The following is a 27991-nucleotide window of genomic DNA, read 5'->3' on the forward strand; positions in this document are numbered from 1 at the left end:
TAAAAGTCAAAGTCAAGTTTATTGTCAATTTCTTCACATGTGCTTAACATACAAAGGAATCGAAATTGCGTTTCTCACTATCCTGCGTTTTACATGTACAATAACAAAGTGCAGGTGCGCAAGATGAGACAATCCTAAAAACTAGATTCTTATTTATAATAATGTAATTTGCAGTATGTATATATATATATATATATATATATATATATATATATATATAATATGTGTGTGTGTGTACACACTATAGAATTCCACTATGGAATTTCCACAACATTAGGAGTCATGCAAGCGTCACCATGGACACGTGCTCCTGTCTAAAAGCAATTGCTTCACATGCAGGGTAGAGAAGAAGCCATTTCCTCCAATCCACGAACAGCCGCCATTCCTGCTTCTATCTGGGTCTTTAGTCAAAAAATGTCTATGACGGTCGGGAACACAGAGTGGCTTTTTCACAATGGCTGGCTCAGCAACTGTTTCTGGTCTTAGTTTTTTGTTGTTGAACGATGTGGGCCTGCGAACCACATTTTCCTTGGTCGGAGATAGTGCTGGATATGTAGGAAGCCTGGGGTGAACAAATGGGACCAGTTCATGTTATTAGTAGGAAGAAGCTGAACCAGCAAGAAGATATTTGAATTACATATTTGAATACAATTACGCTCCCTTCCAAAAGTATTAAAAAAGCAAACAATCAAAATGAGAAAAAAGGACAGAATTGCAACTTTTAATTCAGGGTATTTGCATCTAGCTGTCCTAAATAACTCAGCACAGTACCTTTGATAAAATTTGATCACACTTTTCTATTTTTATTTAAAAAGAAAAATCTTCTCTTGATTTTTATACAAATAGATAGTCACTGATTCACTACCATTGATGGTTATAGCCATCAGAGGTTGACAAAGACATGGTACACCAATGCAAGGCAAGTTTGCTTTTATTGAAATACTTGAAGCCCTTTTGTCCAATTTTGATTCAATTATGTATATGCACGCCAAGTCATTTTGTTACAATGCATATTTAATGTGGAAGTTTAGGTAACCTGTGCCTGTGATTTCTTTTGGTTGCATTCATTTTAGCAATAATGTGATAATATCATGTGATCAACGTGACGATTAAACTTACAGTATTAACCCTAGTATTTTTTTGGTGACAGTTTTTGGACTGAAAAAAAAAAAAAACCCTCTACAGACCTGAAATTATTTGTTGGAATGTTAAAAGAGGCCAAAATTCAAAAGGGCACCAAGATCTTGTCTCTCTTTCAGATTGGTGCTCAGAAAATGATACCCTGCAACGTGATTTAAATCTATTTTTTGTCCCATTGACGCCCATTATAAATGGTCATTTTCCATATATAGTGATCCCCCCCTACTTCGCGGTTAATGGAGGCTGTCAACCCCCCGCAAAGTCTGAATTCCGCGAAGTAGGGTATCAGTTCCTAGATTTCCATGTACGCCCCATTATAGCCGCAGTAACCATAAACAATCCTTTTTTTTTGGTATTTTTTGCCTATTTTATTTCCTTTCTCCTATTATCTAACATTACATTATCTTTATTAACATTGTTAACATTATTGTATATTCATTAAATAACTAATATTACTTAGTTTGTTGAGAATTTGTTCTCCGGACTGGTTATCTGCTCCAAGACTCCGGTGAAAGAGTACGCACGTCATCACGTTGAACTTCACATTTATTTTGGCTCATGTACGGTGTATCATGTAGTATCTGTTGAATAATAAATCAACAACAATCTTAAAGTCAGTAAACTAACATATAAACACGTAATCTATTGTTGTCCGTTCCCGTTCATCTGGTGGCCGCAGACACAAGATACGGGGGAAACCTCATTTCCAGGGCTGGATTTGCCCGTCCGGGTAGATAGCCCTCGCAGGACGTCTCGAAGCGGTGCTCGACTCGGTACAAACGGCAGCGGGAAGGCAGTGCCGGTCTCAACCGTCACTTTTTAATTTTGTAAATACAACAGAGAACTGAGCAGCACTTCCACAAATGTTTTTTTTTTTTTTTAATGTTAACACGTTTTTCTCAGAAACAGAACTCTCTGCGCATGCATCGTCTTTTCTTCACATTCTCCTTCGTCTCTCGCGTGATCAACCACCCTCTCTCTCCACGCAACACTATGAATTTACTGTATTTTTAGCCAACATTAGCAAGTTAGCAACAACTAACAACTACTAACTATAGAGTGCAACCTCTACACAAACGAACACATAAACAGAATAAACACTCATCGCTTACTAAACATAGGCAGTAGCATGCGTTAACATAAATGATAATAAACTATAAATATGAGCTTACGTTGTCATTCACTACATCACCGTAACCAGCCGAATCACGCTGAGAACGTAAAGCAGGAAACGGAAATGCAACGCGACCCGGCAAATTAAAAGCATGCATTTCAAAATGAGATAAAGAACATCACAAACTTAACGTTAACGCTTGAAGAATTCTTAACATAGTTATTAACTAATATTACTTCATTATTTGATTAATACAGTACTGTATAATGTACTTTTTTGCATTTTTCAATTTTTGTACATTTTTGCACTTTTTTTAAGTGATTTTTTATTTTGAAATATTTTTTATTTTTTCTGGAAAAATCCGGAAGTACTGAGACCGCAATATCTGAGACCGCGAAGTAGGAAGGATCACTGTACTGTAAACCTGTTCTTTTTTCATGTATTTCTCATGATTATTGTCTGAATCACTTCAATGGGTCCTCGACTGTCGATCAAAAATGAACTTGATGCGTTGAAACGTTTAACACAACTAATCCAGTAGGTGCAGTCATAGCCTAATAAGTAAAATTTCTTTACAAACATTCACTGCACAGCGGGAGTATATTATTTAATAAACACAATATGGATTGCAAGAAGTATGTATGTGTGTTTTTGCATTGGTGCTTGAAGGTATTTTTTTTCTTTTTTATTATTATTTGAAATACAGTGATCCCTTGTTTTTCGCGGTTAATGGCGACCGGAACCCCCACTCGATAAGTGAAAAACCGCAAAGTAGCGTCACCCCCTACGGAATTTTCATGCATGTTTTATGTCAGTAGCTGAATATCTTTTTGAATGTGGTCTTCATACTATACATATTTAAGACAAATAATACCGCAGAACATAAATTTACTTAAATCTTAAATTATTGAACCTCATACAGTGAGTGAACAGTCCATCCTTTGAAGTCTCGCGGCAGTCACGGTCATACAGTATTAGCGGCGGCTGGAAGTCAAATTAAAGAGAAAGCTGTAGATAAACAAACATGATAACAATGAGTGAATACTTAAATACCATTTTATTATAAAATAAATCTAGGAAAGAGAATTCCAACGGTCTGGTCAACGTCTTTACTCCTCTCCCTTGGGTTTATCAAACAGCCTGTGACGCGGCACGTCCCATTGGTCTAAGAGGCGGGAGTTGGGGCAAGATTAGATTAAAACTTCTGCCCTCATTGGTCAATGGTCATGCCGGGGGCCAATCACGGTGTTGCAGGGCAATCAAAGGGAGATAGGCACTTGTATGAGAAACGAGATTGGCTCCTGCCGCGACCATCAACCAATTTTTTTGACTACAAAGCTGTGAATAGGTCTGATGCCACTGAGCATTTTGAGTGGTTAACAGCAAAAATATATTCATGAGTGGTTTTGTTATGATACCTCAAAAGCACCGACACTTTTTGGAAGAAAAATAAAATGTGTACTGTTTTTCACAAGCCCCCAAGGGTTAGGTTTCTATATGGTTTCATCTTTTTAAGAGTCAAACTGTTAAATGGTCAAAGAGATCTCTTGATTCCATGCAAAATCATAAATATATAGAGATACAGTGGGTCCCCGGTTTACGAGATTATTCCATTCCACTCTTGGGATTGTAACGCGAAGACATCCAGTCTTTAGCATGTGGCCATTTTAACCGTGACCAATAACAGATCAGCATTGTAGTGATGTAGACGATGACACGTGTATGGACGTAGGAGCACAGAGACATCCAACATGCACACACACTGACCACCATGTTGGATGTCGTAAGCCGAAAGAAATGATGTAAAGAGGGGACAAAAAAGTCGTGGTCCACGTCGTAAGGTGAAAAAAACGCAAGGCAGGGATGTCGTAAACCAGGGGTCCACTGTAAGCGAAAATTTCATATCTATCTAGGGCAACCTCAGTTTTAGTATGCCCTAATATGAGTGATACAACCTGCATCTTGAAATAGACCTGGCTTTAGATGGTCTAAAAAGTTTAGTCTACTTTTGGTCACTAAATTGCAAGATATGCTGTGGAGTACAGATGTGCTAGGACACTCATTGAGGCGAAAATCGCAAACGGGACAGTCTGGACATGTGGCGTCACGAACTTTAGGATGCACTCCTTTTTAAGCATCAGGCAGTCCACTCTTTGTTACCAAAATGTCAGGTGCGATATATGCGAGACATACAGTATGCAGCATTTGGAAAATTTTGTCTCAGAGGATGGGCTAACTAGCTAGTCGGGTAAAGACATTATCTACAAATCACTTATTTTCATATACTTCAACTAAGGAATTGATTTTTGGAAGAATCAAAATCTCACTTATTCTTGTTGATGCGATCTAATCTGTCATTTACATGAAACTTTACTCGCTGGCATGCAGACTCTTTTGCATGCCAGCAAAAGTTTGATCTTGTTGTTTGATCTATTCATTTTGACAGGTTGGTTGCTATCATGATGTAAGTGGACACTGTGCGTTAGTCTGGCGTTTGTGTGTAGCGTGTTGACCTTATTGACCTAGTGACAAAAGTATAAATACCTGCTTTGTTGTATCGGCATACTCATCCTCTGTTTTTCCGTAATTTTCAACATGTGTGGTTGGTCTCTCGCTGGTTTCAGACCTGAGGAGGTACGGGGTACTTGATCAGGGTGAGGAGTAGCAGGACACCTAACTGCCAAGCACTCACACGTTTCAGTGAGTGAAATGAGCACTTTTTTGTAGAGTCAGGTCCATAGATTTTGTGGCATCAACACATTTTCATCCCTGATAGCATTTATTTCCAAAATAAGAGTACAGGAATTACAACAGTTGCAAGAACTCAAGCATTTTTATAATACGACAAAAAGCTGGATTTTGAACAGGAGTGTGTAGAGTTTACATCACAATTAAGCGCTTTACTTGTCAACCATGGTTTCAAAAGTCTCTTACCAACCATGGTTTCAAAAGTCCCTTACATCTTCAGTAAACTTTACCTGCAAGGGGTCTTCCCAGCAATCTGAAAGATTTGCAGTCCATGTGGCGGCTGTACAAGCCGTCTCTGGCAACTTGACCCTGTTGGCTAGTAGATTAACAGCAACAGTGTCCATGGGAGATGAAAGAAAGAAATATAGAACGGGAGAAAAAAAAGGTATGGGGGTAGATATAAAGATGGAAGTGCCAGTAAAAAAACAAAAAAGAAAGACAAGATAAGATAAGCAAAATAATACAATAATAAATATAAAACAGAACCAAAACTGGGCAAACAAAGATATCGTAAAAATAAAAAAGGCAAGTGGGCTTTTGCAGCAACTACTGTTTGGTTATGTTATGTGAGTAGAATTGAGAGCTGAAGTGCAAAATTGAAAGTTTACATATTTTGAGAAAGTGGAAGTTTAATGCATTAAAAATGAACAAGGCAATTCAGAGCTACCATTTTTTTCTGAAGACTTGATAACAAGAACCTTTTTTTTTACAAGGAGAACAGGAGATCTTGTCATCACAGTGATATTCTCCAAGCCCATCACATACTCCATCTCCGCACAGAAACAGGACTATTCTAAGAAACTCGGACACTATAGTCTTTCTTTTATGACAAAATGGCGCCTGTCAGAAGGCAGTCAATGGAAACCCAGTTGAGATCTGTTAAGGGAACTATTCAATTTTGAGCATATAATGATTGTTTGGAAAAGATGAGGCAATGAATTAATACAAAGGGGTTTTGAAAAAAAATAGGTGGCATAATGGGTGAACAAAAAAGTGAAGGAAAAGATATAGAAGAGACAGTGTCAAGCAATAATTGTGTGTACGTAGAAAAGTCAAGTCAAACTTCATTTATAAAGCACATTTAAAAAGACCAGTCAACCAAAGTGCTGTACAATGAAATAAAAGTGCAAATAGAAAAACACTTAAGAGACACAAACAGGCTAAAACAGATAAGACAGCACTTCAGGGATGTCACCTTTAAAGGTGTATTAAAAGCAAGTGAGAAGAAGTTTTTAAAAGGGATTTAAAATCAAAAAGGTTCTGGGCGGATCTAATGAAAATTGGCAAATTATTCCAGAGCCTTGGGGCGGCTGCTGCAAAGGCTCGAACAGCATGGGTCTTTAGCCTAGTTTTAGGCGGAGCCAGCAGCAGCTGGTCAGCAAACCAAAGGGCTCGAACAGGGGTATGATGGTGCAGGAGTTCAGCTAAGTGAGAGGGCCTGGCTATTTAGGGCTTTGAAGGTGATCAGTAAGTTTATTCTGAAGGGAATGGGAAACGAGGGCAGAGAGGCCAGTACTGGAGTGTATGGCGTTATATTTGTGACACAAACGCGAGCAAAAAAAAGCGCAGAATATAAAACTGAGCGAGCAAAAACAGATTTTGAGCGCAGAAAAAAAACTATTGAGCAAGCAATGAGATTGCTTGTGTTCACCTGGAACGAGCAAACGAGAGTGCGTCAGCACAGACTTGGGCGGGAGAAGCTGGGCTTACAGTCTATAATTAAAGTACAGAAACTAACAAGGTAGTTCTGTCAAATGATACGATACAGCAATAATAATAATAATAAAAGCAATGCCCATACACTCAAAATTTTTTTTTGCACGCTCCCAATTGTGGCACTAATATAACACTATAGGCTTTGAAGGTGATCAGTAGTATTTTAAAGTTTATTCTGAAGGGAATGTGTAACGAGGGCAGAGAGGCCAGTATTGGAGTGATGTGTGAATGTTTCTTGGTTGGTGCGAGTGAGGAGACGAGCAGCCACGTTTTGAACCAGCTGAAGCTGGCTGATTAAGGACTGGTCGAGGCCAACGAACAAGGAGTTGCAGTTAGCTAACTATGATGAAATGAAGCAATGAATGACACGCTCCAAATCTGCCTGTGTGAGGTAAGTTAGTTTTAGCAAGGAGCCTCAGCTGGAAGAAACTGGTTTTAACAACAGAGCTGATACTGTATGTTTGTCGAATTTGAAATCACTGTCTAGAAGGACACCAAGTTTTCTTACGGTTGCACTTGTTTTAATACTAATGGGACCCAGGATCTTGGTGATGGAGCATGGGGTGATGTGGCCAAAAGTAATGGCTTCTGTCTTAATGTCATTGAGGTTGAGAAAATTAGCCTTCATCCAGGCTTTGGGTCACTCAAGCAGTCAAACAAAGACTCCTGGGTGAAGGTTCTTAAGAGCTGATAGATTTTGACATCATCAGCCAAAGAGTGGGAGGGAATGTTGTGCTTGGAGAAAATAGATCCGAGTGGTAAGAAGTACTTGAGAAAAAGTACGGTGCCGAGAATAGAACCTTGGAGGACTCTGCAAGTAATAGGGTCTGGAGAGGAGGAGAAAGCCCCTAAGTTGACCAAGAATGATCTGTCCGACAGATAGGATTTGAACCATGTGCCTGTAATGCCAACATGGTTTCGAGCCTTGCTAGCAGGATGGCGTGACCAACAATGTCAAAAGCAGCTATTAGGTCAAGAAGGACCGAAAAGAAGTAAAAGGTCATTCAAAACTCTAATGGCAGTTTCAGTGCTATGGCTTGGTGTGAAGCCAGACTGAAAGTTATCATGGATGCCATGACTGCTCTTTGCGTAATACAGTACAACATATTTTTGTCAGTTTTAAAATATAATGTTGCCATCAATTACATTATGGAAATTTCAGTCATTATCATCTGGAAAACTGAAGCAACTACAGTATAAAAAAATAATGAAGAACGTCCTGTCACACACATTTTTATTCTTTTATTTAGAAATCCCTAGAAGGTAAGCTCTTTGACCAGTCAAAAAAAATAACGTCAATTAAGAAGACAAAAAAAAGAGTATCAGTGGGAAAACTAAATGTCAGTCGTCGCTTGACTCATGTTTTTTAGTGCCCTGAATTGACACATTAAACTTCATTTTCAAACAACATAGTGTGAACATGATTGATTTCACAAAAACATCGTGTTGTTCACTCTAGGAGTTTGGTTTAGTGTTGTTGTGACTATGCTTCAAAAACTTCAAACTAAAAAAAACTTCAAAATAAAAGTGTACCAATGCATTTGTTGTACCATAATGTTTTGGAGGATTAGCTGACTTCCTCAAAACGTTTGGCTTTGACTATGCTACAGGAAGCCTAAACAAACATGCTTAATCCAGCTTCTGATCCTTGCGACTTCAAAGAAGTTGCTCAAATTACTTGGAATCCTAAATTTAATTTATTGTTTTTTCAAATTCAAAACTGGTATATACATTTAGAAGAAAAATGAAAAAGAAAAAGAATGAAAAAAAAAGTGAATTTCACCCCCCCAAAAAATCCAACATTTCCTCCGTTTCGTTGTTTTTATGTCTGCTATCCCCAAAAAGGACTGTATGCAACGCTGTCATGATGCAAAACATTGTCAGAAATGGTAAGGAACCAAGGATGGTCAAAGTAGAGCTTAATGGCTTGGCTCATTTGATAGGAGTGAACTTCACATAAGCAGAGCGTTCGTAATACTGTGGTAAAATAAGGAAAAGTTGAATTTGTCAAGAGGTCCTTTTTTAACTGATCATTTTAACCACACTATACTTTAAAGCAGGGTTGGCCAAGTCCGATCCTCGAGAGCCACAATCCACCCTGTTTTCTATGTTTCCCTTCGACCAACACACCTGCCTCAAATCAGGGTTGTTATCAGAATTCCTTGAAGCAGGCCGATAAGCTCATTATTTTAATCAGGTGTTTTGGTTCTAGGGAAAGATCGAAAACAGGCTGGATTGTGGCTCTCAAGGACAGGACTTGCCCACCCCTGCTTTAAAGCTTGCTTCACCTATTTCTTGGGTTTCAATTGTCAATAACAATACTCAGTGTAAAGGTGTGACGTAAATATCTTTTGAATCATTTCCACTTGAGTGACCATGACCACATATTCTGCTGCTGAAAGACAATTATTTTCAAAGTTTACTTGCAGTATGTACAAGCAATGGTTTCCGGCAGAGGGCTGTGTGTATACCTGGTGCGTCTTTCCCGGGATTGTTCGATGAGAGGAAAGTTTGGGCTCTGGTCCCTGTGTACCACAGAAGCAGATATTGTGGAGGCCTGAGGGGATGTCCTGGTGGGGGAGGAGTCCACACTGAGGGAGTAGTGGGAGGATGCCAACCGATGGGGAGAATGGGGAGTGGCAAATGGCCAGGGACGACTCCTTCGCTCCTGACGCGCCGCTGTTGAGGAAATTATTATTGGAAAGGCACTTAAACAACCTAAAAACAGTCTCATTATTACCTTGGCCTCTAGAACGAGTGACAGCTAAATCTCCAATGAATAATGGTCAAGAACAAATAATTATTTCTAATAATGTACTCATCAATAAGCTTAATTTAAAGTGAAGAATATTACTTTCACAAAAATACCAATTTAATAAATTACAAGACAGATAAACCTGAAGCATGTTGATGAATACTGTCAAGTAATCAACTATGTGAACACCACTAGTCTCACACACACACACACGCACACCCACACACAATTTTGTTGTCATGGAACTACATGTATACCTTCTCTCTCCGTTACAGAATAGGGTTTGATCTCCCCATCTGGCTTTTTTAGGGGAATCGTTCTCAATTGGGCCACTGTGGATGAAAACATATTTAGAACCCTGAGTATTGCAAGATAAAATGACATTTCACTTAATCTAAGATACTACTGTATACCAAAACATAGTAGTAGTTGAACCTACCTAACAAATGAATACAGTAATCCCTCGCTATATCGCGGTTCATCTGTCATGGGTTTGCTGCTTCACGGGTTTTTTACAGTGTGGAGAATTTTTACAGCGCATTGTGCTCTGAATCCTGATTGGCTCAGGGGATTACTCGAAATAAAATATTGACGCTGTACTGTATTGGTTTTTCACTTATCAATTTATTACAAAAGGCAAGAGGATCCAAAAGCTTGCTTTCGTCTCGCCTGTGTCTCTGTGTCTCTCTCCTGCTCAGCTCAGCACACAGGTTGCAATGTGCTAGTAAGCACATTGATTGACAGCTTGGGCTCTGGGAGCCGATCACGTGACTAGTAGGCGTGCCGAGAGCAAACGCACACACCTCGTCTGTGTGGCTGAGCAATGGAGAAATGCACAGCTTTGGATATCTGACTTTTACCTACATTTCTTTTTTAATAAATTGAACTTTCAAGTGTATTGTTATAATATAAGAAGCTTCACTTTAATTGAATGTCCGGGCATATCCGTTTATAGAAATCTTGTTGCTCAGAAAAAGAAAGAGCTCATATAACTACTCATTACAATGTGCGGGTTCAGGAAGAAGAGGCATTGCTGGTACTGTGAAATACGCGAGTGACAATGTTTCCAACTTTGTGTTACTATATTAAAATGATTGTTTTAAACAATTTTGGGGCTTTAAAACAGGTTTTGATTTTTGGTTTTATTTTATAGTATTGCATTGTAAAATAATAAAAAAATAAAGCTGGTTACTTCACAGATTTCACTTCGCGCGTGTTATTTTTTGGACGTAACCCCCGCGATAAATGAGTGGCACAAATAAATTATTGTCATTATGTTTTCAAAAGCTAACACACATGGGAAAGAGAATGGAAAAAGCAAAACAAGTAAAATGCCAAAAGCAACTAATGACATAAATCAAGACACTAGGGATGCCAGAGAAAAGAAAGAATTAAAAAAAAAAAAATCCTTACAAAAAGCCGCACATTCCAGTCAAAGGACACGAAATTGAGCCTTAGACAATTTAACGGTAAAACAATTTGGAAATTGAATAAAATTTCAGCTGTAACGGATAAACCCGTTTTCATTCTGGTTTCATCTTGCAAGGTGTTTTGTCATCTTGTACATATACCTTACAGACAAAACCAAAAAAAAAAAGCAATGATGACAAAAGCAAATCTTTACAATGGTATTATGCAAGATATGGTATGAATACCATGTGGCTACAAATGCACCAAATGTTATGGTGTTTTAGACGGAGGATACAAACAATTTTCCTAAAATGATGCCCAGTTTAGGAAAATTTAAAAGGGATGTTTCTATAGCATGGCTCCTTCTAATTTATTTATGTTTTCTTCAAAAAAATAATTCAAATAAGTATGCAGATTTGTTTAATTTGAGACCGAGACTGCAAGTTAAAACTCATGGATAGCAGGTTATAGTCTGAATACTTTAATACACATGTTTATAAAGCTCTGTTCTTGGGTTTTATATGCAGGGGTGCAAATAACTTTTTTCACGAGTTACTCACATGAGTACCAGGACTTGGTGTTTGGTACTCGCCCTTTCTTTCATTAAAACGTCTGCCTCAATGTCATCATTCATGTCGCTCCCACATTATGTGCACTATCTGTGTGCAAGCAGCACACACAGCGTCGTCGCGTTACTCAAACCCGTATCTTCAAAAAGTTTCATACAGTAAGTCCATCAGTTAAGGTTTGCGCAGTTTATTTGGGACCTCATTTAATTAGTGCAAGGAAGTCAGAGGTATATTCTACATCACTGTAACAACATAAACAATCTCATTCACACCATCACCAAAGTATTCGAAACTGTTTTGCTCAACGATTCATTTATTCCGCAATACTCAACACCCGCCTAAAGCGAAACTGAAAATCTCGCAAGTACTCGCGACAACACACAGGATAATAACACTTTCCCCCATCTTTAAAACAAAACTAAAATAAAACAACTGAGCAACAACATTGCACATCACAAATAACAGAACAACAAATTTGAACATCATTAATAACACCCACAAACAATTTCACTTCAATGTGTGCATACACCCTCCTTTAGGGCTTTCAGAAGTATTGGGACGTATTGGGTTAAAGTGCCTTTTTTAGTTAAACAATCAGCTAGTTGTAACTGCATCTGACCAACGCACCTCTGTGATTTTATTTGTTTGCAGAAATTCTTTAATACTACTGATTTCAAACCTAAGTCTTTTCTGTGACTTGTTTTATGGATTTTAGAGCATCAAACAGGGAATGACTGTCTGTGACACGGATGAAAGGAAAGAGTGTTGAGGTCAGGATTTCCAATGGTAATCTCAGAATAGAGTGTAGCCAAGAAGAGTGCATTGTCGATCCCATCTGACATGGCAAGCCTTTCTCCTGCCAGTGTGCTCCTTACTACAGGCTGATTTTTTTAGACTGCCAAAACAGTGGTGAGACTCTTTCATTTTTTCCCAATGAGAACAATTAATGCACCTCCTTGTGTGCCTCCGTCTGGAAGATTAGCCAGCGTAGCATCACTGAAAACAGCCAAACTCAACACCTCACTTTTGCCTAAATACTGAAACTTAAGTGTGACCTTTTCTGACTTAAATTTACGGATTATTTTGTTGATCTCAATGATGGACTGGACATTAGCATTTCTAATGTTTGATGCCAGGGTGCACACATCAAACATATCAGGTCTTGTTTGTTTTGCTACCCACAATTTTTTTTCTATTTTGGACCTAAGATGGTCTCTTTCCGATTCATTCAATGAAGCATTATTTTGTACAGCTCATGCTTTCAGTATGGGAACTGGTTTTAGGTTGTCAATGTAGGTGTGTTGATGCACCTGCATACATCGTCAAAAGTTACAAAGACCATGCCCATATATGGAAAACTCTCAGCTCTCAGCTCACATGAAAAACAGATTTCCTGTCACCTGAGACTGCTCATACTGCCAAAAGAACACTGCTGGGTCAACTTGTGACATTTTACCCCCAGTCTTTAGCATAAGGTGTTTGACTTTTTTGTACCAATAGAGAGAGGCATCCACAAGTCTATACACTGATGGTTCGTGACTGTACAAATAGAGGTAATCTTCCACAAGTCCATACACACATTTCTTTAGTTTCCACAGAACACCACCGACACCAGCTTCTAGTGGGGGATGAATATAGATGTCCCTCGAAATTCCATTCCCTGCAAAAAGGCAGATTTAATATCCATAGAACGAACTGTCTATTGGTTTTGACATATCACAGCAAAGAGCAATTTGAGTGACTGGGGCAAATGTGGGAGAATCCTTTTGCAACTCATGAATATTGACTTCCTCAAAACCTCTTGCCACTATGCGAGCTTTAGGAACTATTGCCTTGGAGGTTTCATTCAGAGTACAAACCCATCTAGTAGAAAAAACATCTTTGTCCCTTGTCAAAGCCAACACCACATAGCTTGGTTGTTGAGCATTGCACCACCTTCTTGCAGTGAGCATTCACTCACGTCAAGTTCAGCGAGAGGCCTCTATATGGCGATCTTATGACTCGATTGGCTATTGCAGCAGTCTATTAAAAATATGGGCCTGTTTACATGTGTCTTTGCACACGGCACAGAAGGCCCGCAACTGTTGAAGCAAATCCCCTAATGCCCCCGGGAGCAAGCAGATTACATACAGCCTGGCAACAAAGTTAGCTGAATTCTAATTGACTAAAAACTCCAAATTAAAACTACAACACTAGATGGAGCGTAACCAAATGGATATGACACAAAAAGAACAGAATATGGAGAATAATTGTATGAATAAAAAATAGATATAATACATAAGTAACGGGTAAATGAATAACTTATTGTTATTGTAGTGAAATCCTGCTAAATATGATTGTATCATCTGCATGTATATAGTTGACCCTGCATGACTGGTACTTTGTCCCTACCTATGGTTGTGTGCCAGGAAACCGGAACTCCATCACAGTCAGCCGAGCTTTCTGCTGTGTTAAGTTATACAGTTATGCACCCCTGATAAAGTATTATAAAGTACGTTAAAAAGGCTAACATGAGACTTGTTGTGAGAGACACAGTTATGTGACAGCATTGGAGATGCTGTGCTTCCGTTTACATTAAGTTTATTGCTCACGTTGGTTGTACTATTTATTTTTATAATGAAAACAATGTCATCTTCCTTATAGACGCCACATAACAGTGGAGGGGCTTAAACAAAGTGTCCTGTGCGTTGTACCACTCATTTGCAGGTAAATGCCATTGCAATATTATTGTAAATGTCCCTTAATCAGTTAAAGACAGTTACAGTTCAAATTGCACTGAATCTGCGCCATTTTGAGCCTGCACATGTGGCCTGTTTTACTTTGTTCCGTTAGAGGGCGCCATTGTGCAGTCTAATAATTTGTTTTGGCTGCCGTCTGTATTACCTATTTTATTTCTTTATGAAAACTATAAAATGGATGTTGTTGGGTAAAAAAATTAATAAAATAAATAAAAACAGATTACATTGACTACATTGTGGAGCACTTGTGTTAAAACTAAGTTAAAAACCACTATAAAATCACATATTGCTAAAACCCATTGTAAAAAGACATCTTTATGTATTCTATGTAAATTTTCAGAGTTGTTTGTACTAAAAGCAGTCAGCCTAGCTTTCTGCTGTGACGTCATATGACAGTGGCGGGGCTTAAACAAAGTCTCCTGTGCTGTGTACCACTCATTTGCAGTAAAGTGAACCACTTCATCCAACCCTGTCGTCTCTGTGGTGTGTTCATGAAGGGACGAGTCCACATAAAAAAACCCAGCCTTTACTCGAAATATATTTAGAAAAAATATAATTTCAAATGAAATTGACTTTCATTATACAATGGGCCTGCGTTACGAGATTAATTTGTTCCGCGACTGGGCTCGTAAAGCAAATTCATGTATGGGGACAATCCAAACCTATGTTTAATAGCTAATGCATTCAGAACCCCAGGTAAAAACATCAAATTGTACATACAAATTAAAAATTGGTACCAAAATAGTATAGTAAGTGCTACGTATATACAAAATACATGTATACATTCAAAAATCATAAATAAGAAATATAGAAAGGAATTATTTACCTTTGAGTGGTGCTTGTTATGGCCATATTCCCTAGTAAGGGTTGCTTCGTGTTTGTTGATTATCTTCAGCTTTGTTTCCATATAAATCACCTTCTTACTTGTCTCTTTAACATTCTAGCAATCTTGGGACCCATGGCTAACCCAGTCAAGTTTGAATTAACCAGTAAAATGCACTAAAAATTTAGTTTTGTAACCACTCACAATAGAACAAAGCTTTACCATTCTGCCATTTTGAAACAAGTGAGGCTGATCAGCATATCCGTGAGGAGAAGCTGACCAATAGCAGACGGGCATTGTAGTGATGCGTTGCATGGGGGCAGTTAGGTAACAGAATAGAAAATCAGTGCAATTAACTAAAAACGCCTGCAGATCTCCATGCACCTCTTCTATCTCGAGATGCAAGAACCCATGCCTGGTACTTACCCATTGTAAAATGACACATGCAATTAAATTCTGTCCATGAAAACTTTCCACAAATGGAACTTGTCTTGTTTTTCCGGAAGTTCAGAAAACATTTATTTTATTTTATATTTTTAATGGCGCGAGTTACCAGTCCCCATGCAAGCAATGTTTGACTCTCCAGGGACTCGGAGATGCATGCGGTGGGCGGGGATGCACGGCCCTGTTGCGTGGCTGGAGCAGCTCGGCGTGGCAGACACACAGTATTAAAAATTTGTGAGGCAATATGTGGATTCCACGGGTTACACAGAGCCTGCTTTGTTCCTTGCATTTTGCCTCGCCACCCAGCAAGTGGGTGATTAGCAATCGCTATAGCTTTTTTCTTACCCACAGGTTGCACTACATGCATGTGCTCTTTTAATAAATAATAATAAATCATTCATTATAATTATCCATTGCAGGTGGAGGTGCTGATCTTCATCCCAGCTGCTTCACACTACTCCAGTGAGAGTTTGAGGTCACAGCTTAAAGAAGCCAACAGCACCACATCATCTGCAAAAAGCAGAGATGCAATGCTGAGGCTCCCAAACCGGACCCCCTCAATGCTTCGGCTGCGCCTGGAAATTCTGTCCATAAAATGAATGAACAGAATCGGTGACAAAGGGCAGCCTTGGCAGAGCCCAAGGCTCCTGATGGACTTCCTTATGGACTCTCCTATCCAGCACACCTGAATAGATCTTATCGGGGAGGCTGAGGAGTGTGACACCTCTGTAGTTGGAACACACCCTCCTGCCCCCTTCTTAAAAAGAACCCCAGTCTGCCAATCCAGGGGCACTGTCCCTGATGTCCATGCGATGCAGAGACGTGTCAGGCAGGACAGCCCTACAACATCCAGGAACTCCGGAAAGATTTTATTCACCCCGGGAGCCTTGCCACCAAGGAGTTTCTTGACATTGAAGTCCCCCTGCAGAACAAGGGAGTCCCCGGAGGGAGCGCTCTCCAGCCCACCCTCCAGCTCAGGCTCCTCCCCTGCCAGACAGGTGACCAAATCCCAAGAACTAACTTCTGTAGCCGGGGATCGGTGCACGAAGGTCCCCGCCTTTGGCCACCGCCCAGCTCACTTTGCACCCGACCCCTATGGTCCCTCTCACAGATGGTGAGCCCATGGGAAGGGGGACCACCATCATTCTTTTGCCGGGCCCCATGGGTGCAGGCACTTTTCAATTATAACTGTTCATCCGTGAAACGTTCCAAACTGGTGTTTTTTGAGTAGCCCTCAAATTTCCCGATCTTCCCAGATTTTTGGGAATGTGCCTTGCATGCACCAAATGCAAAAGTCGAGAGTATTTTATAAAACAAAAGTAAATAATAATATTAATCAGTTTGAACGTTACATGTTTATTCTTTGCGATGCATTCAACTAAATATAAGTTGAAAGGATTTGAAAATCATTGTAATCATGTTTTCTTTCAATTTGAACTTCTTTGGATTCAATGTTCTCTGAGGTGTTTTAAGTACAACACTCTTATGTGAATGTGAAATGTATGTTTTGTAATAAAAGGTGACAATTTCCTTCCACGCACAATACATTTTTTGCATGTTAGTCAGAAAGAAAGCCTGATTGCCTAGCAAAGAAAGAATGACTACAAACATCTAAGAAACTGAAAGATGTGTCAACAATAAAAAAGTACCTGATTTGTTGTTGAAGAAGCCATCAAACACAACAAAGTTATTGACCTATGAGCCAAAAAGAAAACAGAAGTGGCAAATAAAGAAAGATGAAACACACAAAATCTCCTATGTGATTCATGGAGCAACAATATGCAGTAGTTTTATATCTTAACTGGCACTAAAATGATAACACCAGCATGCTGTTGAAAAAAAAAAAAACTGTTTAGTGGTTAACCATGAATCTGAATGATTGGGATTTAGGAATGATATCCCTTGTATTATTTATTTTTAACATCAAAACAATTGGAAAATACATATAGAACACAGTCTACAAAAAAATCTCTATATGTATAGGTGGTGCCATATGTTGGTAATGACTGCTTGCAACAAGATAAAAGAGAGCTGCATTGCCTTGCATTTGTTCATTTTTATATGGAGAAATTAATCAACCAATTAACAAGTACATTAAATTTAAAATTAATATAACAAATATTACTTTCATGATAGGCCAGGTTGTAATTTGTCCAAATACAGTATAACCACAATATAAGGGTACATATTTGCCTCCCCAATAATTTATAATTTCCTTTATTAAACGTTCAGACCGTAAATACAGTACACGCTATTGGCTCCAAACAATTTCACATAGATATTTTTAGATTCAATGAAGAAAAACTGATTTCAAAAGTGCATGAAGAAGCAACTCGGTACTACTTATAAAGAAATGCTACTTTTGAAATTGACAGGGCTTAGGCGCCATATTGTGTTTTAAATATTTTAAGCAGTTTTTTTTTAAGCATTTTGAGTATGTGCACAAAAACTGCAAAATGTCTAGTTTTTCTGTGAGGAATTGAGAGATAGGTTGAAAATATCTACAGTATGAAGAGGTGGATCTGGTTTTTGTTGTAGTGATAACTTATACATACACGAATGAGTAAGCAAAATGCAAGCTGTACCTGAGGAACACTTTGTGTCAGGCAGTAATGCTTGGCCAGGAAAGACAACAATTTAGGAGAGGGCCTGTCATATGCCATCAGCACTGGGTCTATATTTTTGTGCTTTGAAGAAAAAGAGAAATGCCACTTATGTTATTGAGTTGTATTGTGACAACTTCAGTTTCACAAAAACAAGAACTGCCATACAGAAAAATCCATTAATCCATCCATTAGCTACCGCTTTATCCGGGTTTGAGTGGCGAGGGCAGCAGCTTGAGCACGGAAGCCCAGTGGGACATGCCCGCAACACCTCATGAGGGAGGCGTCTGGAAGGCATCCTAACTAGATGCCTAAGCCACCTTAACTGGCTGCTCTCAACGAGAAGGAGCAGCGTCTCGACACCGAGCTTCTCACCCTATTTCTAAGGGAGACCCTGGAAACCCTGCGGAGGAAACTCATTTCGGCTACTTGCATCCAGGATGTTGTTCTTTTGGTCACAACCCACAGCTCGTGACCATAGGTGAGGGCAGACATGTTGATCGACCGACAAGCAGAAAGCTTCGCCCTTTGGCTCAGCTCTCTCTTCACCACGACAGACCTGTACCTGTACCTCTACACCGATCCGCCTGTCAATCTCCCGTTCCATTTTGCCCGCACTCATGACCAAGAACCCAACCTCCTCTTGGGGCAGGACCTCATCCCCGACCCGGAGAGGACACTCCACCGTTTTCCGACTGAGGATCATGGTCTCAGATTTGGAGCTGCTGATCTGTGTACCAGTCACTTCACATTTCGGCTGTGAACCGCTCCAGCAAGACTTAAAGGTCACGGCACAAAACGGACCCGACAACGCTTCGGCTGCACTTAGAAATTCTGTCCATAAAAGTAATGAACAGAATTGGTGATAAAGGGTCCAACCCTCACAGGAACTGGATCCAATTTACTGCCGGATATGGGACCAAACTCTGACATCAGTCATACAAGGACTAAACAGCCTATATCAGGTGACAAAACGGCAAACTCCCGAAGCACCACCACAGAGCTCCCCAAGGGACACGGTCAAATGCTTTCTCCAAGTCCACAAAGCACAAGTACAGTAGACTGGTTGGGCAAACTCCCATGCATCCTCGAGGACCCTGCCGAGGGTGTAGAGCCGTTTCACTGTTCCGCAGGCGGGACGAAAACCACACTGCTCCTCCTGAATCTGAGATTTGACTTCCTGACGGACACTCCTCTCCAGCACCCCTGAATAGACCCTACAGGGAAGGCTGAGGAGTGTGATCCCTCTTTAGTTGCAACACACCCTACATTATCCCTCTTAAAAAGAAGGACCATCACCTCAGTCTGCCAATCCAGGGGCAGTATCCCCGATGTCCATGCGATGGTGTAGAGTTGTGTCAACCAAGACAGCCCCACAACATCCAGAGTCTTTAGAAACTCTGGACAGATCTCATCCACCCCTGGGGGCTAGCCACCAAGGAGTTTTTTGAACTCCTCAGGGACTTCAGCCCCAGAGATAGAAGACTTTGGTCCTGACTTAAGCACAAATCAAAGTCAGGACCCGTCCCCCCACCTGAAGGTGAAGGGAGGCTACCCTGTTGTCCACTGGGGTAAACTCCAACATACAGGCGCTGAGCCAAGGGGCACACTGCTTGGCGCCTCTCACCGCGGGCAACTCCAGAGTGGAAGAGAGTCCAACCCCTCTCGAGAGGACTGGTACCAGAACCCATGCCGCGTGTGGAGGCGAGTCCGACTATATCTAGTCGGAACTTCTCAGCCTCACACTGAAGCTCAGGCTCAATCCCTGCCAAAGAGGTAACATTCCATGTCACAAGAGCTAGCTTCTGCACACGGGGATCAGAGGTCCAAGGTCCCCGACTTTGGCCACTACCCAGCTCACAGTGTACCCGACCACTACGGCCCCTCCCACAAGTGGTGAGCCCATGGGAAGCAGAAAAATCTCAATTTTTAATTAAAACAGTTTTTGAGCTTAACAGTTCATCTTTAAATACTGTACACAGATAAATCATTTTACTACTTAGTAAATTATTTAAAATATTAAATAACTTTTTTAGCATAAAAAAAATGATATTAGGTGATAAATGACATGTCGGTTTTATTGGCATTTGACCATATATATTATTGTTGTTATATCTTATTGTCACTATTATAATCACTAATAGTACTAACTTAAGTGTACCTCTGGTGCTCAGAAAGAAAGTCATATTTCATTTATGAATAAAAACGACATCCAAATGTTTTTTTAAATTTTGTTGATTGTTTTTGTTATATTAAAGCAATCTCAAAACATCTTCATGATATTATTTACAGTGATCCCCCGCTATATTGCGCCGAGCATATCGCGCCCCAGTCGCAGATTTTTTTTTAATTAATTAAAAACAAAAAAGAAGCTAAATTGCCGATAGACGTGCTCTGAAGGTTTCTTGCATGCCAACAGACGAGGTAACTATAAATGCACTTAATGCACTTGCCACATCCAGTGAGTGCAGAACACATATTTACTTACATCTTAAATTATTAAACCTCATATAGTAAATGTAAATTTAAGCGGCTGTGGTCATTCAATTATTCCTTCCTTTTCCTCTCATTATATGACCATCATTTTATTGGTCATAGTTAGTTTCACAATTATCCAGAGAATATATTGATGTAAAGTCCTTCAATACATGGGAACTTTGACTGGAAAATTGTGACACTTAATTGAGATCAGTCACAATCTCACCAGGAAATTGACATGCATTGAACAGGAGATAAATGGAGACATTAAATAGGAGAAAGATGGATATCAGTTTCTGCCCCCCTCCTGGCAAATATATCTGTGCACATGCTGTCTTGCTAAATAATTTTTTAAGCATGCTTAACCCCCCCCCCCCCCCGGGTACAAATTACAATAGGGAAAGTTGTTCACAGAGGCCATCACTACCTTGGTTTTTGCATGCTAACTCATATTGAAAGTGGCTGCGACTTCCCCAACACAAAGTAAGATGGCTTCACCTGCAACATGAAATTAAACAACTCCAGTCCGTATCCGTGTCGCTGTACATTTTCAGCGATGAAGAAATCCAATACACATAGTGGCTCTGCCTCTACATGCAAATCTTGCTGGTCCTTTGAATAGAACACATCAGAGAGCAGTTAGTTAAAAAAAAAAAAAAAAAAGATCCACAGTAATGTCATTTGATGAAGAAACAATAAAATAATAGAGACTCACTAGCAGAAATAATTTCTTGTATCCAACCTTGAGAAATCCCACAATTGCGCCACACCCTCTGTCAGGAGAAAAAGAGAGGGGTTTAGAGGTGTCTAAATGTGGTTCCAAATGTGAGTAAACATGTGGGCTGAACAATTGTCACGTCACAAAGTCTTCTGAATTTGGCCAATGTGAGGGAGGTTGCTGCGAGTGGCGTTAACTACTGCCTTTTTCCAAATTCCAAAAAATTGCTTTTTTCCAGCTCAATGTTCTATGTGGAAAGTTACTGATGTAGGATTGAGTTGAAACAGAACTGAAAAGTTATAGACTTCTGATGTAGAGGTTGAAGGAATGTAGTTTTTAGTAGGTTGATTGGCAATAAAAATTCAGAGTAGCAATTTTCTGTGGAGCCGGCCCGGGAGGTCAAAACCTGGTGCGATCATTTGTCTTTGTGATGCAGTCAGTAAAACAGGGACTTACTGGCGGCAATAACAAAAGAGGGGCACCACAAAAGATAGGAGTGGGGGTAAAGTCCTCCAGAATGCATTGTTTGATGATAGACCTCGAATACACAGAGGTGATTGGCGTCCACAGGTCTGGGACGGTGGACACACACACACACACACACACACACACACACACGCACACAGACACACACACACACACACACACACACCTACGGGCGCAAACAATAAAATACTGAAATATCGTACCATATGAGAGAGGAGTTAAAAGATTGGATGAATGTAACAATAAAAGTCAGGGCTATATAATGGTGAAAAAAAAGAACGTTCTAATGTGTATTTGAGTATGTTCAAAAGCATCTACACAGTTGCTGAAACGTCTGGACTGGAATCCTCCAACCGAAAGGGGGCAGCAGAGGACAGGAAACAACCCAACATGATGAATGGACCGGCGACAACCCCCATTTGGTGGACCGGCACATATAAAAGAGGGCGGCGGATGAGGAACCGGCATCATTCTCACCATGACACGGGAATGATCCAGAGATCTCTGTTTTGGACAATTGGCTTGTAAACTGCATTAGACAATTTGGTAATAATAAATCTTCGAAGTGTTGTTGACGCGATGAACGTGTAAATGTGTGTTTATCCCGGCTCATACCCGAACGCGCAGGAATCTTTCACAAAGGTATGTAAACAATATACTATTATTCAATTGGGCCCGCAATCGAAACTACGAACAAATGTGAAAGTTCCAACAAGGTATAATCAGAGGTAAAATGGATGTGTAACCTCAGTGGAACATCACTCATTTGTGTAGAAAGTATTTGTCTCTGTTGCACTGACGTGGCAATGCAATGTGTTATAAAGTCACAGGTTCCATGTGAATGTGCACTATCAATAGGACAATGCGGCTTCGGCGAGTTCTGGCTGAGAAGTACAGGTGAAGAGATCGTTGTTTCTGTTAAACTTCTGCTTGGCTAATTTACCGGGTATACTATGTACAGAGAGAACCAAACATGACTATATAATATACCCTTTGCTTTCTCCATCCTTCATCAGGTAGACTTGATGACGTTGAGACTGCAACTTGGTGGCACTTGTGACAGGAGTGGAAAGCTTTTGGGCCTGTGGACAGATCACAAACACTCAATGTTTGTACCATGGAAAAATGTTGGTAGGATGATGGTTATATGGCACAAATCTATGCACAATAACCAACTACAGTGGACCCCTGGTTTACGGCGTCCCTAGCTTTCATCCTTTTTTTTCACCTTACGATGTTGACCGCTGCATGTATTTGTCCCCTCTTTACGCCATTTTTTTCGCGTTACGACAAAAACACCTCCTCAAACATGGCAGTCAGTGTGCATGCGTGACTAAGAGTCGCTCCGCGCTAATATGGCTAAACACGCGTCACCACTTACGTCACTAAAATGCTGGTCTGCTATTGGTCAGCATCATAACTTCATAAGATACTGGTCTGCTATTGGTCGGCGTCACAGTTTACAAAATGGCGAAACGTTAAAGCTTTGTTCGCCTGTAAGTGCTTACCAAAACGTATTTATAGTGCATTTTAGTGCTTAATTCAAACTTGAATTGGTCAGCCATGGGTCCCAAAATTGCTAGTGATGTTAAAGAGAGAAGAAGATGTTTTATTTGGATATAAAGCTGGAGATAATCAAGTAAGACGAAGAAGGAAAAGCTAGGCTCGGCAACCCTCACTATAGAATATGGCCATAACAAGCTCTCACAACACTCAAAGGGAAATAAATCCTTTCTATATTTTTGATTGATGATGACATTTAATTGTATACATGGATATTATATATAGGTAGCTCTCACTATACAGTCGGCCCCCGGTTTACAAACACCCTCTTTTACGAACATTTCGACTTACGAGCATGGACCCCGAATTCTTTTGTCCCCCACTTACGCACAAACCTTCCGTCTTACGAACAATACGACATTCCGGCCATTACATTAGTACAGTTATTTTCGCTTTGCTACGTCAACTACCTCAGAAGTTAACGCTCATCACGGTAACGTTGAACGCTATTGCTCTTACAATGTCACAGTCACTGTCTGAGTCACGGTGTCAGTCACGGAATCAGTCACGGAAAGGCCAATATGCTATTGGTCGATTAAGGTCACAGTGGGTCTCACTCACGGAGATGCTATTGGCCAACGTCACGTCAATCACAGAAATGCCGGTATGCTATTGGCCGCACGCCTTTGTCTAGCTGGATGGCACAGCTGGTCGGGATGGAAGGAAGGAGAGAAAATGAGTGAAAAATGGAAGGAAGGAATGTTGTGAAGACTTTGCAAACTTTATCTGTTAGACATGGCTTCTAAAATTGCAAGTGGCGGTAAAGGAAGAAGTAAGAGGATGATGACAATAGAAACCAGGCAGGAGATAATAAAAAAAAAAAATACGAAGGAGGCGCGTGCATAGTTAACCTTGCTCGTGAGTATGGACAGAACCGCTCGGCAATCTTCTAAGGGCAAGACTTTCCTTGCCGGGGGACGGACCTCGATTGACAACAAAATGGAGAGGCTTCTTCTATTATGGATTAAAGAGAAGGAAATCGCCGGTGATATGTTCTAGTTTGAGAAAAGTTCTTGTTTAAGAAAATAAATAAATACATTCTGCGGGTTGGTCTCTGCTCCCCTCCGCCTCCACCCAGCTCAAGTCACGTCACCCCAAAGGAAAATGTCACTTTTCCTTTGTATATTTACGTTATTTAATTTAACTGTACAGTAGATTATGTTAGTAATTTTCAATATGTGTATAAAATCGTGACGATTTTACCTAAGAATTTTGCACGCGTTGCCGGTCAATGTGTCCGTACAATTGATTTCGCTTTGCTACATCAACGAAATCAACTGCTCACGCATTTCACGGTAATGCTGATATGCTATTGCTCTTACAATGTCACAGTCACTGTTTCAGTCACGGAGATGCCGATATGCTATTGGTTGAACGCCTTCATCTAGCTTGATGGCACAGCTGGTCGGGATGGAGGGAAGGAGACAAAATGAGTCAAAAACGGAAGGAAGGAACGTTGTGAAGACTTTGCAAACTTTATCTTTTAAACATGGCTTCTAAAATTGCTAGTGGCGGTAAAGGAAGAAGTAAGAGGATGATGACAATAGAAACCCAGCAGGAGATAATAAAAAAAGAAAAATACAAAGGAGGCGCACGCATAGTTAACCTTGCTCGTGAGTATGGCAATAACCGCTCGGCAATCTTCTAAGGGCAAGAATTTCCTTGCCAGGGGACGGACCTCGGTCGACAACAAAATGGAGAGGCTTCTTCTATTATGGATTAAAGAGAAGGAAATCGCCGGTGATATGTTCTCGTATAAGAAAATAAATAAATAAATTCTGCGGGTTGGTCTCTGCTCCCCTCCGCCTCCACCCAGCTCAAGTCACGTCGCCCCAAAGGTAAATGTCATTTTTCCTTTGTATATTTATGTTATTTAATTTAACTGTACAGTAGATTATGTTACTAATTTTTAATATGTGTATAAAGTCGTGATGCTTTTACCTAAGGTTTTTGCACGCGTTGCACGCATTCACTAATTAACATAGGTTTGGATTGCCCGTCATACGAGCAGTTTGAGTTACGAGCGTAGCCGCTGAACGGATTAAGTTCGTAACACGGTGGCCCACTGTACTTTTTCACAGATCTGTATGCTGAATGTAAATACTTGTGTATTCATTCTTAAGTGATTAATTGTGGTCCTTACAATAATATAATTTAAAGAGACACTGTGTAAGATTTAGATTTTTTTCACTGAAAAATGAATAAATTATAAATTTTAAAAACTTGCAAATAAATGTGTTCTTGATGACAAATAGTATGCTTTAAATTTAAATGTAGGTCTTGTTATCATTTAATTATATTACATGAGGGATGGCACTCCTCTGGAGGTCACCATATCTGTTATAGCTACGGACAGTAGGAGGAGGAGTGTTTATTGCTGCATTTACCATGATCCCCCAAAAGCTCCCACAGGCGCAATACAAAAATTACTAATACTCCCTTTAATAAAATAATATTGAGAGGGAGAAGATTCTCTGGAAATTATCCAAATAGCCAATTTTGTTAACTTTCTCAATACATTATGTAATTGTCTACATGACAAAAACAACAACAACAAAAACTCTTGACCGGATTATGAGAGTGAAACTCACCTTTGCAGAGGCTCTCCCCAGTTCGTCAATAACCGTAGCTACATGGGATTGAAGATCCGGCCTGTAAAAAAAAATATACAATAGGGTTTATTACTCTGTGTCATTTGATGGAGGAAAGAGATGGGCAGTTTTTACCGATAGACTGTCCATCAGACCATCACTGACGGAAGCTCGTTTTGCCAACAGACCACAGAATAACAAGAAACATCTTAGAATTGATAAACTAAGCCTGACAAAACATTAGTCATGTCAGACATGAACCCAGGAATAACTGGTGGGTGCTGAAGCAGAAACATTCTGGAAGAAAGTGTCATTAAAATATTGCAATGATCAACACTGACATTGAATTAATTTCTTCATCATGGCTGGGAGGTCGATTGTTTTTATGACGTGAAACACCAATGTCTACACAGTCTTGCTTAACATTCATGGCACAGGCCTAAAGTAAAAATTTATGTTTCAAAATGTAGTATTAAAAGCTTTTTATGTTATTTTGCTTTTTGAAAATGAATTGAATGAATAAATCCGTCGCACATGGCTGAGCAAAGCACTCTGGCACGACTTCCTTCATGGTAAAAAAAGGCAACTTCATTCAAGTATGAATAATTAGAATAGTCATTAGCCAGGAAATGCAAGTTTTAAGTTTAGAAATTGTATACATTATAATAAATACATTATTATAAATCAGGCTGAGCAAAACCTTGATTTTTACTTGGGCTTTGTTTTTTTGTGTATGTGGAAGATGATTTGAGCTCACATGTGAATCTTTGAATGAATTATGAGTCTGAATGACAATCAGATCAATGACATCTGAGAGAAGGGCTGTGTTGATTACAACTATAAGTTTGCTTCTTAGTGTATGATTGCTGAATGTGGAGTCTGCAGGCAGCCTTGGAGGACTGACTTCAATGCATAATGTGCTTGCTGTCCATGTGTTGGGTGATGTGTGATTAGTACTATTTCCCCGGATGAATAGGTGATTGAAATGAAGATTCTATGGTGTAGATTTTGGGCCGATCTAACACGAATTGTGTTAAGAGGTTTATTTGTATAGAAGCAAATCTTTCTTTTTATTTATTTAATTCATATGATGATCCGATGTAAAATACATATGATGTTTGCCAGTGACGGGAATTCTCGTCGACTGATTTTTTTTGTTTGTGGGTTTGTTTGTTTGTTTTTTTTATGAAAGGACAAATGACACTCGTGACCCGCACTTCTCTTAGTATTAAGCCAATTAAGCACTGTAGAGATAAACTGTGCCAATTTTATGGCAGCCTTGCTCCTGCTGGCCAAGAAACATGTGATCAGTCAGGCCCAGAAGACAGTTCCCAACTGCATGTTGGGAGGCCCAGAAGAAGAACAGTTCCCAACTGCACGGGAGGTGTGGGGAAGGACTTGAGAGGATGAATGGGATTAGAGAAAATGGCAAAAATGCAGGTGAAATCATCTTTAAATCCGCACACATGCTAACAAGCAAGCTGTATCTCGTGAAAGGTCAAATGATAAAGACAAAAATATGGCGAGACAAATTTTACATCACAACAAGATAAGAAACAAGACAACAAAAGTTGTGGCGACTACACGTGACAAAGTCAGCGCTAAATGGTTGGCTGGTTTAGGTTTTCATATAGCCACTAACAATAGGTGGGAGCTAATATTGATAGCTTTACCTTCTAGGAGATACACGACCTGCAACAAGGGTCTCATCCAAAATGGAGAACCTCTCAGAAAACAATTGGTTAACATTAAAAGGGAACTCCATGACGTTTCCTTTCTATCGCTGGATGATGTACCAAAAAAAAAAAAAATCAGTCCAAGAGCAAGTGCGGGCAGGCACCTCCCGACTAGCGAGACAACAACGCTACCGACCGGCCACGTCGCTGCTGCTTCGCGAGCAAAAACAACCACAGCCCAACAGCTAGTTTTTTTGTTACAATCCTTCAGAAGACTCTCTACTCTAAAACGGAAAAGAAAGGACACTGATGTGGCAATGCTTATTAGGACATCAAGGAACCTCCATTGTGAACTGGGCACTGAGTCGCACAGTGATGTGACGTTCATGAGTCTTGTGGGCATGTACCGTAATTCCTAC

At 40.0% G+C, this 27991-nt stretch overlaps 1 protein-coding gene across 7 annotated transcripts; it reads right to left on the bottom strand.

The window, feature by feature from the left end:
* Positions 1-27949, bottom strand: atat1 (alpha tubulin acetyltransferase 1). 7 transcript variants are annotated; one of them, XM_088405058.1, is made up of 12 exons: positions 27570-27949; positions 25897-25957; positions 22733-22824; positions 21254-21311; positions 21037-21150; positions 18043-18144; positions 17107-17152; positions 9731-9805; positions 9190-9397; positions 5233-5318; positions 4799-4880; positions 1-562 (listed from the first exon to the last, which is right to left on the bottom strand). In XM_088405058.1, exons 1-12 carry the CDS (start codon positions 27659-27661, stop codon positions 292-294), a joined length of 1287 nt encoding a protein of 428 aa, XP_088261184.1. In that variant the 5' UTR covers positions 27662-27949; the 3' UTR covers positions 1-291. The 7 variants fall into 7 exon arrangements, with proteins under 7 accessions (XP_088261184.1, XP_088261186.1, XP_088261185.1 ...); XM_088405062.1 differs by lacking the exon at positions 5233-5318 and adding an exon at positions 3175-3238 and having other exon boundaries at positions 339-562; XM_088405065.1 differs by lacking the exon at positions 1-562 and adding an exon at positions 1597-1721.
* Positions 27950-27991: the final 42 nt, after the last annotated feature.

Source organism: Hippichthys cyanospilos, chromosome 21, assembly GCF_059441005.1.
Source record: "Hippichthys cyanospilos isolate Australia breed blue-spotted pipefish chromosome 21, RoL_Hcya_1.0, whole genome shotgun sequence".
NCBI classification, from domain to species: domain Eukaryota; kingdom Metazoa; phylum Chordata; class Actinopteri; order Syngnathiformes; family Syngnathidae; genus Hippichthys; species Hippichthys cyanospilos.

Bases quoted from the DNA above. Each gene is read 5' to 3' on its own strand.
- atat1 (XM_088405058.1), bottom strand. From the start codon at position 27,661: ATGGAGTTCCCTTTTAATGTTAACCAATTGTTTTCTGAGAGGTTCTCC. The intron at 17,153-18,042 runs GTACAGCTTGCA...TTTGGCTCATAG, and splicing joins TGACACAAAGTGTTCCTCAG to GTCAATAACTTTGTTGTGTT. The intron at 9,806-17,106 runs GTACTTTTTTAT...TTTCATCCACAG, and splicing joins CTTCTTCAACAACAAATCAG to TGGCCCAATTGAGAACGATT.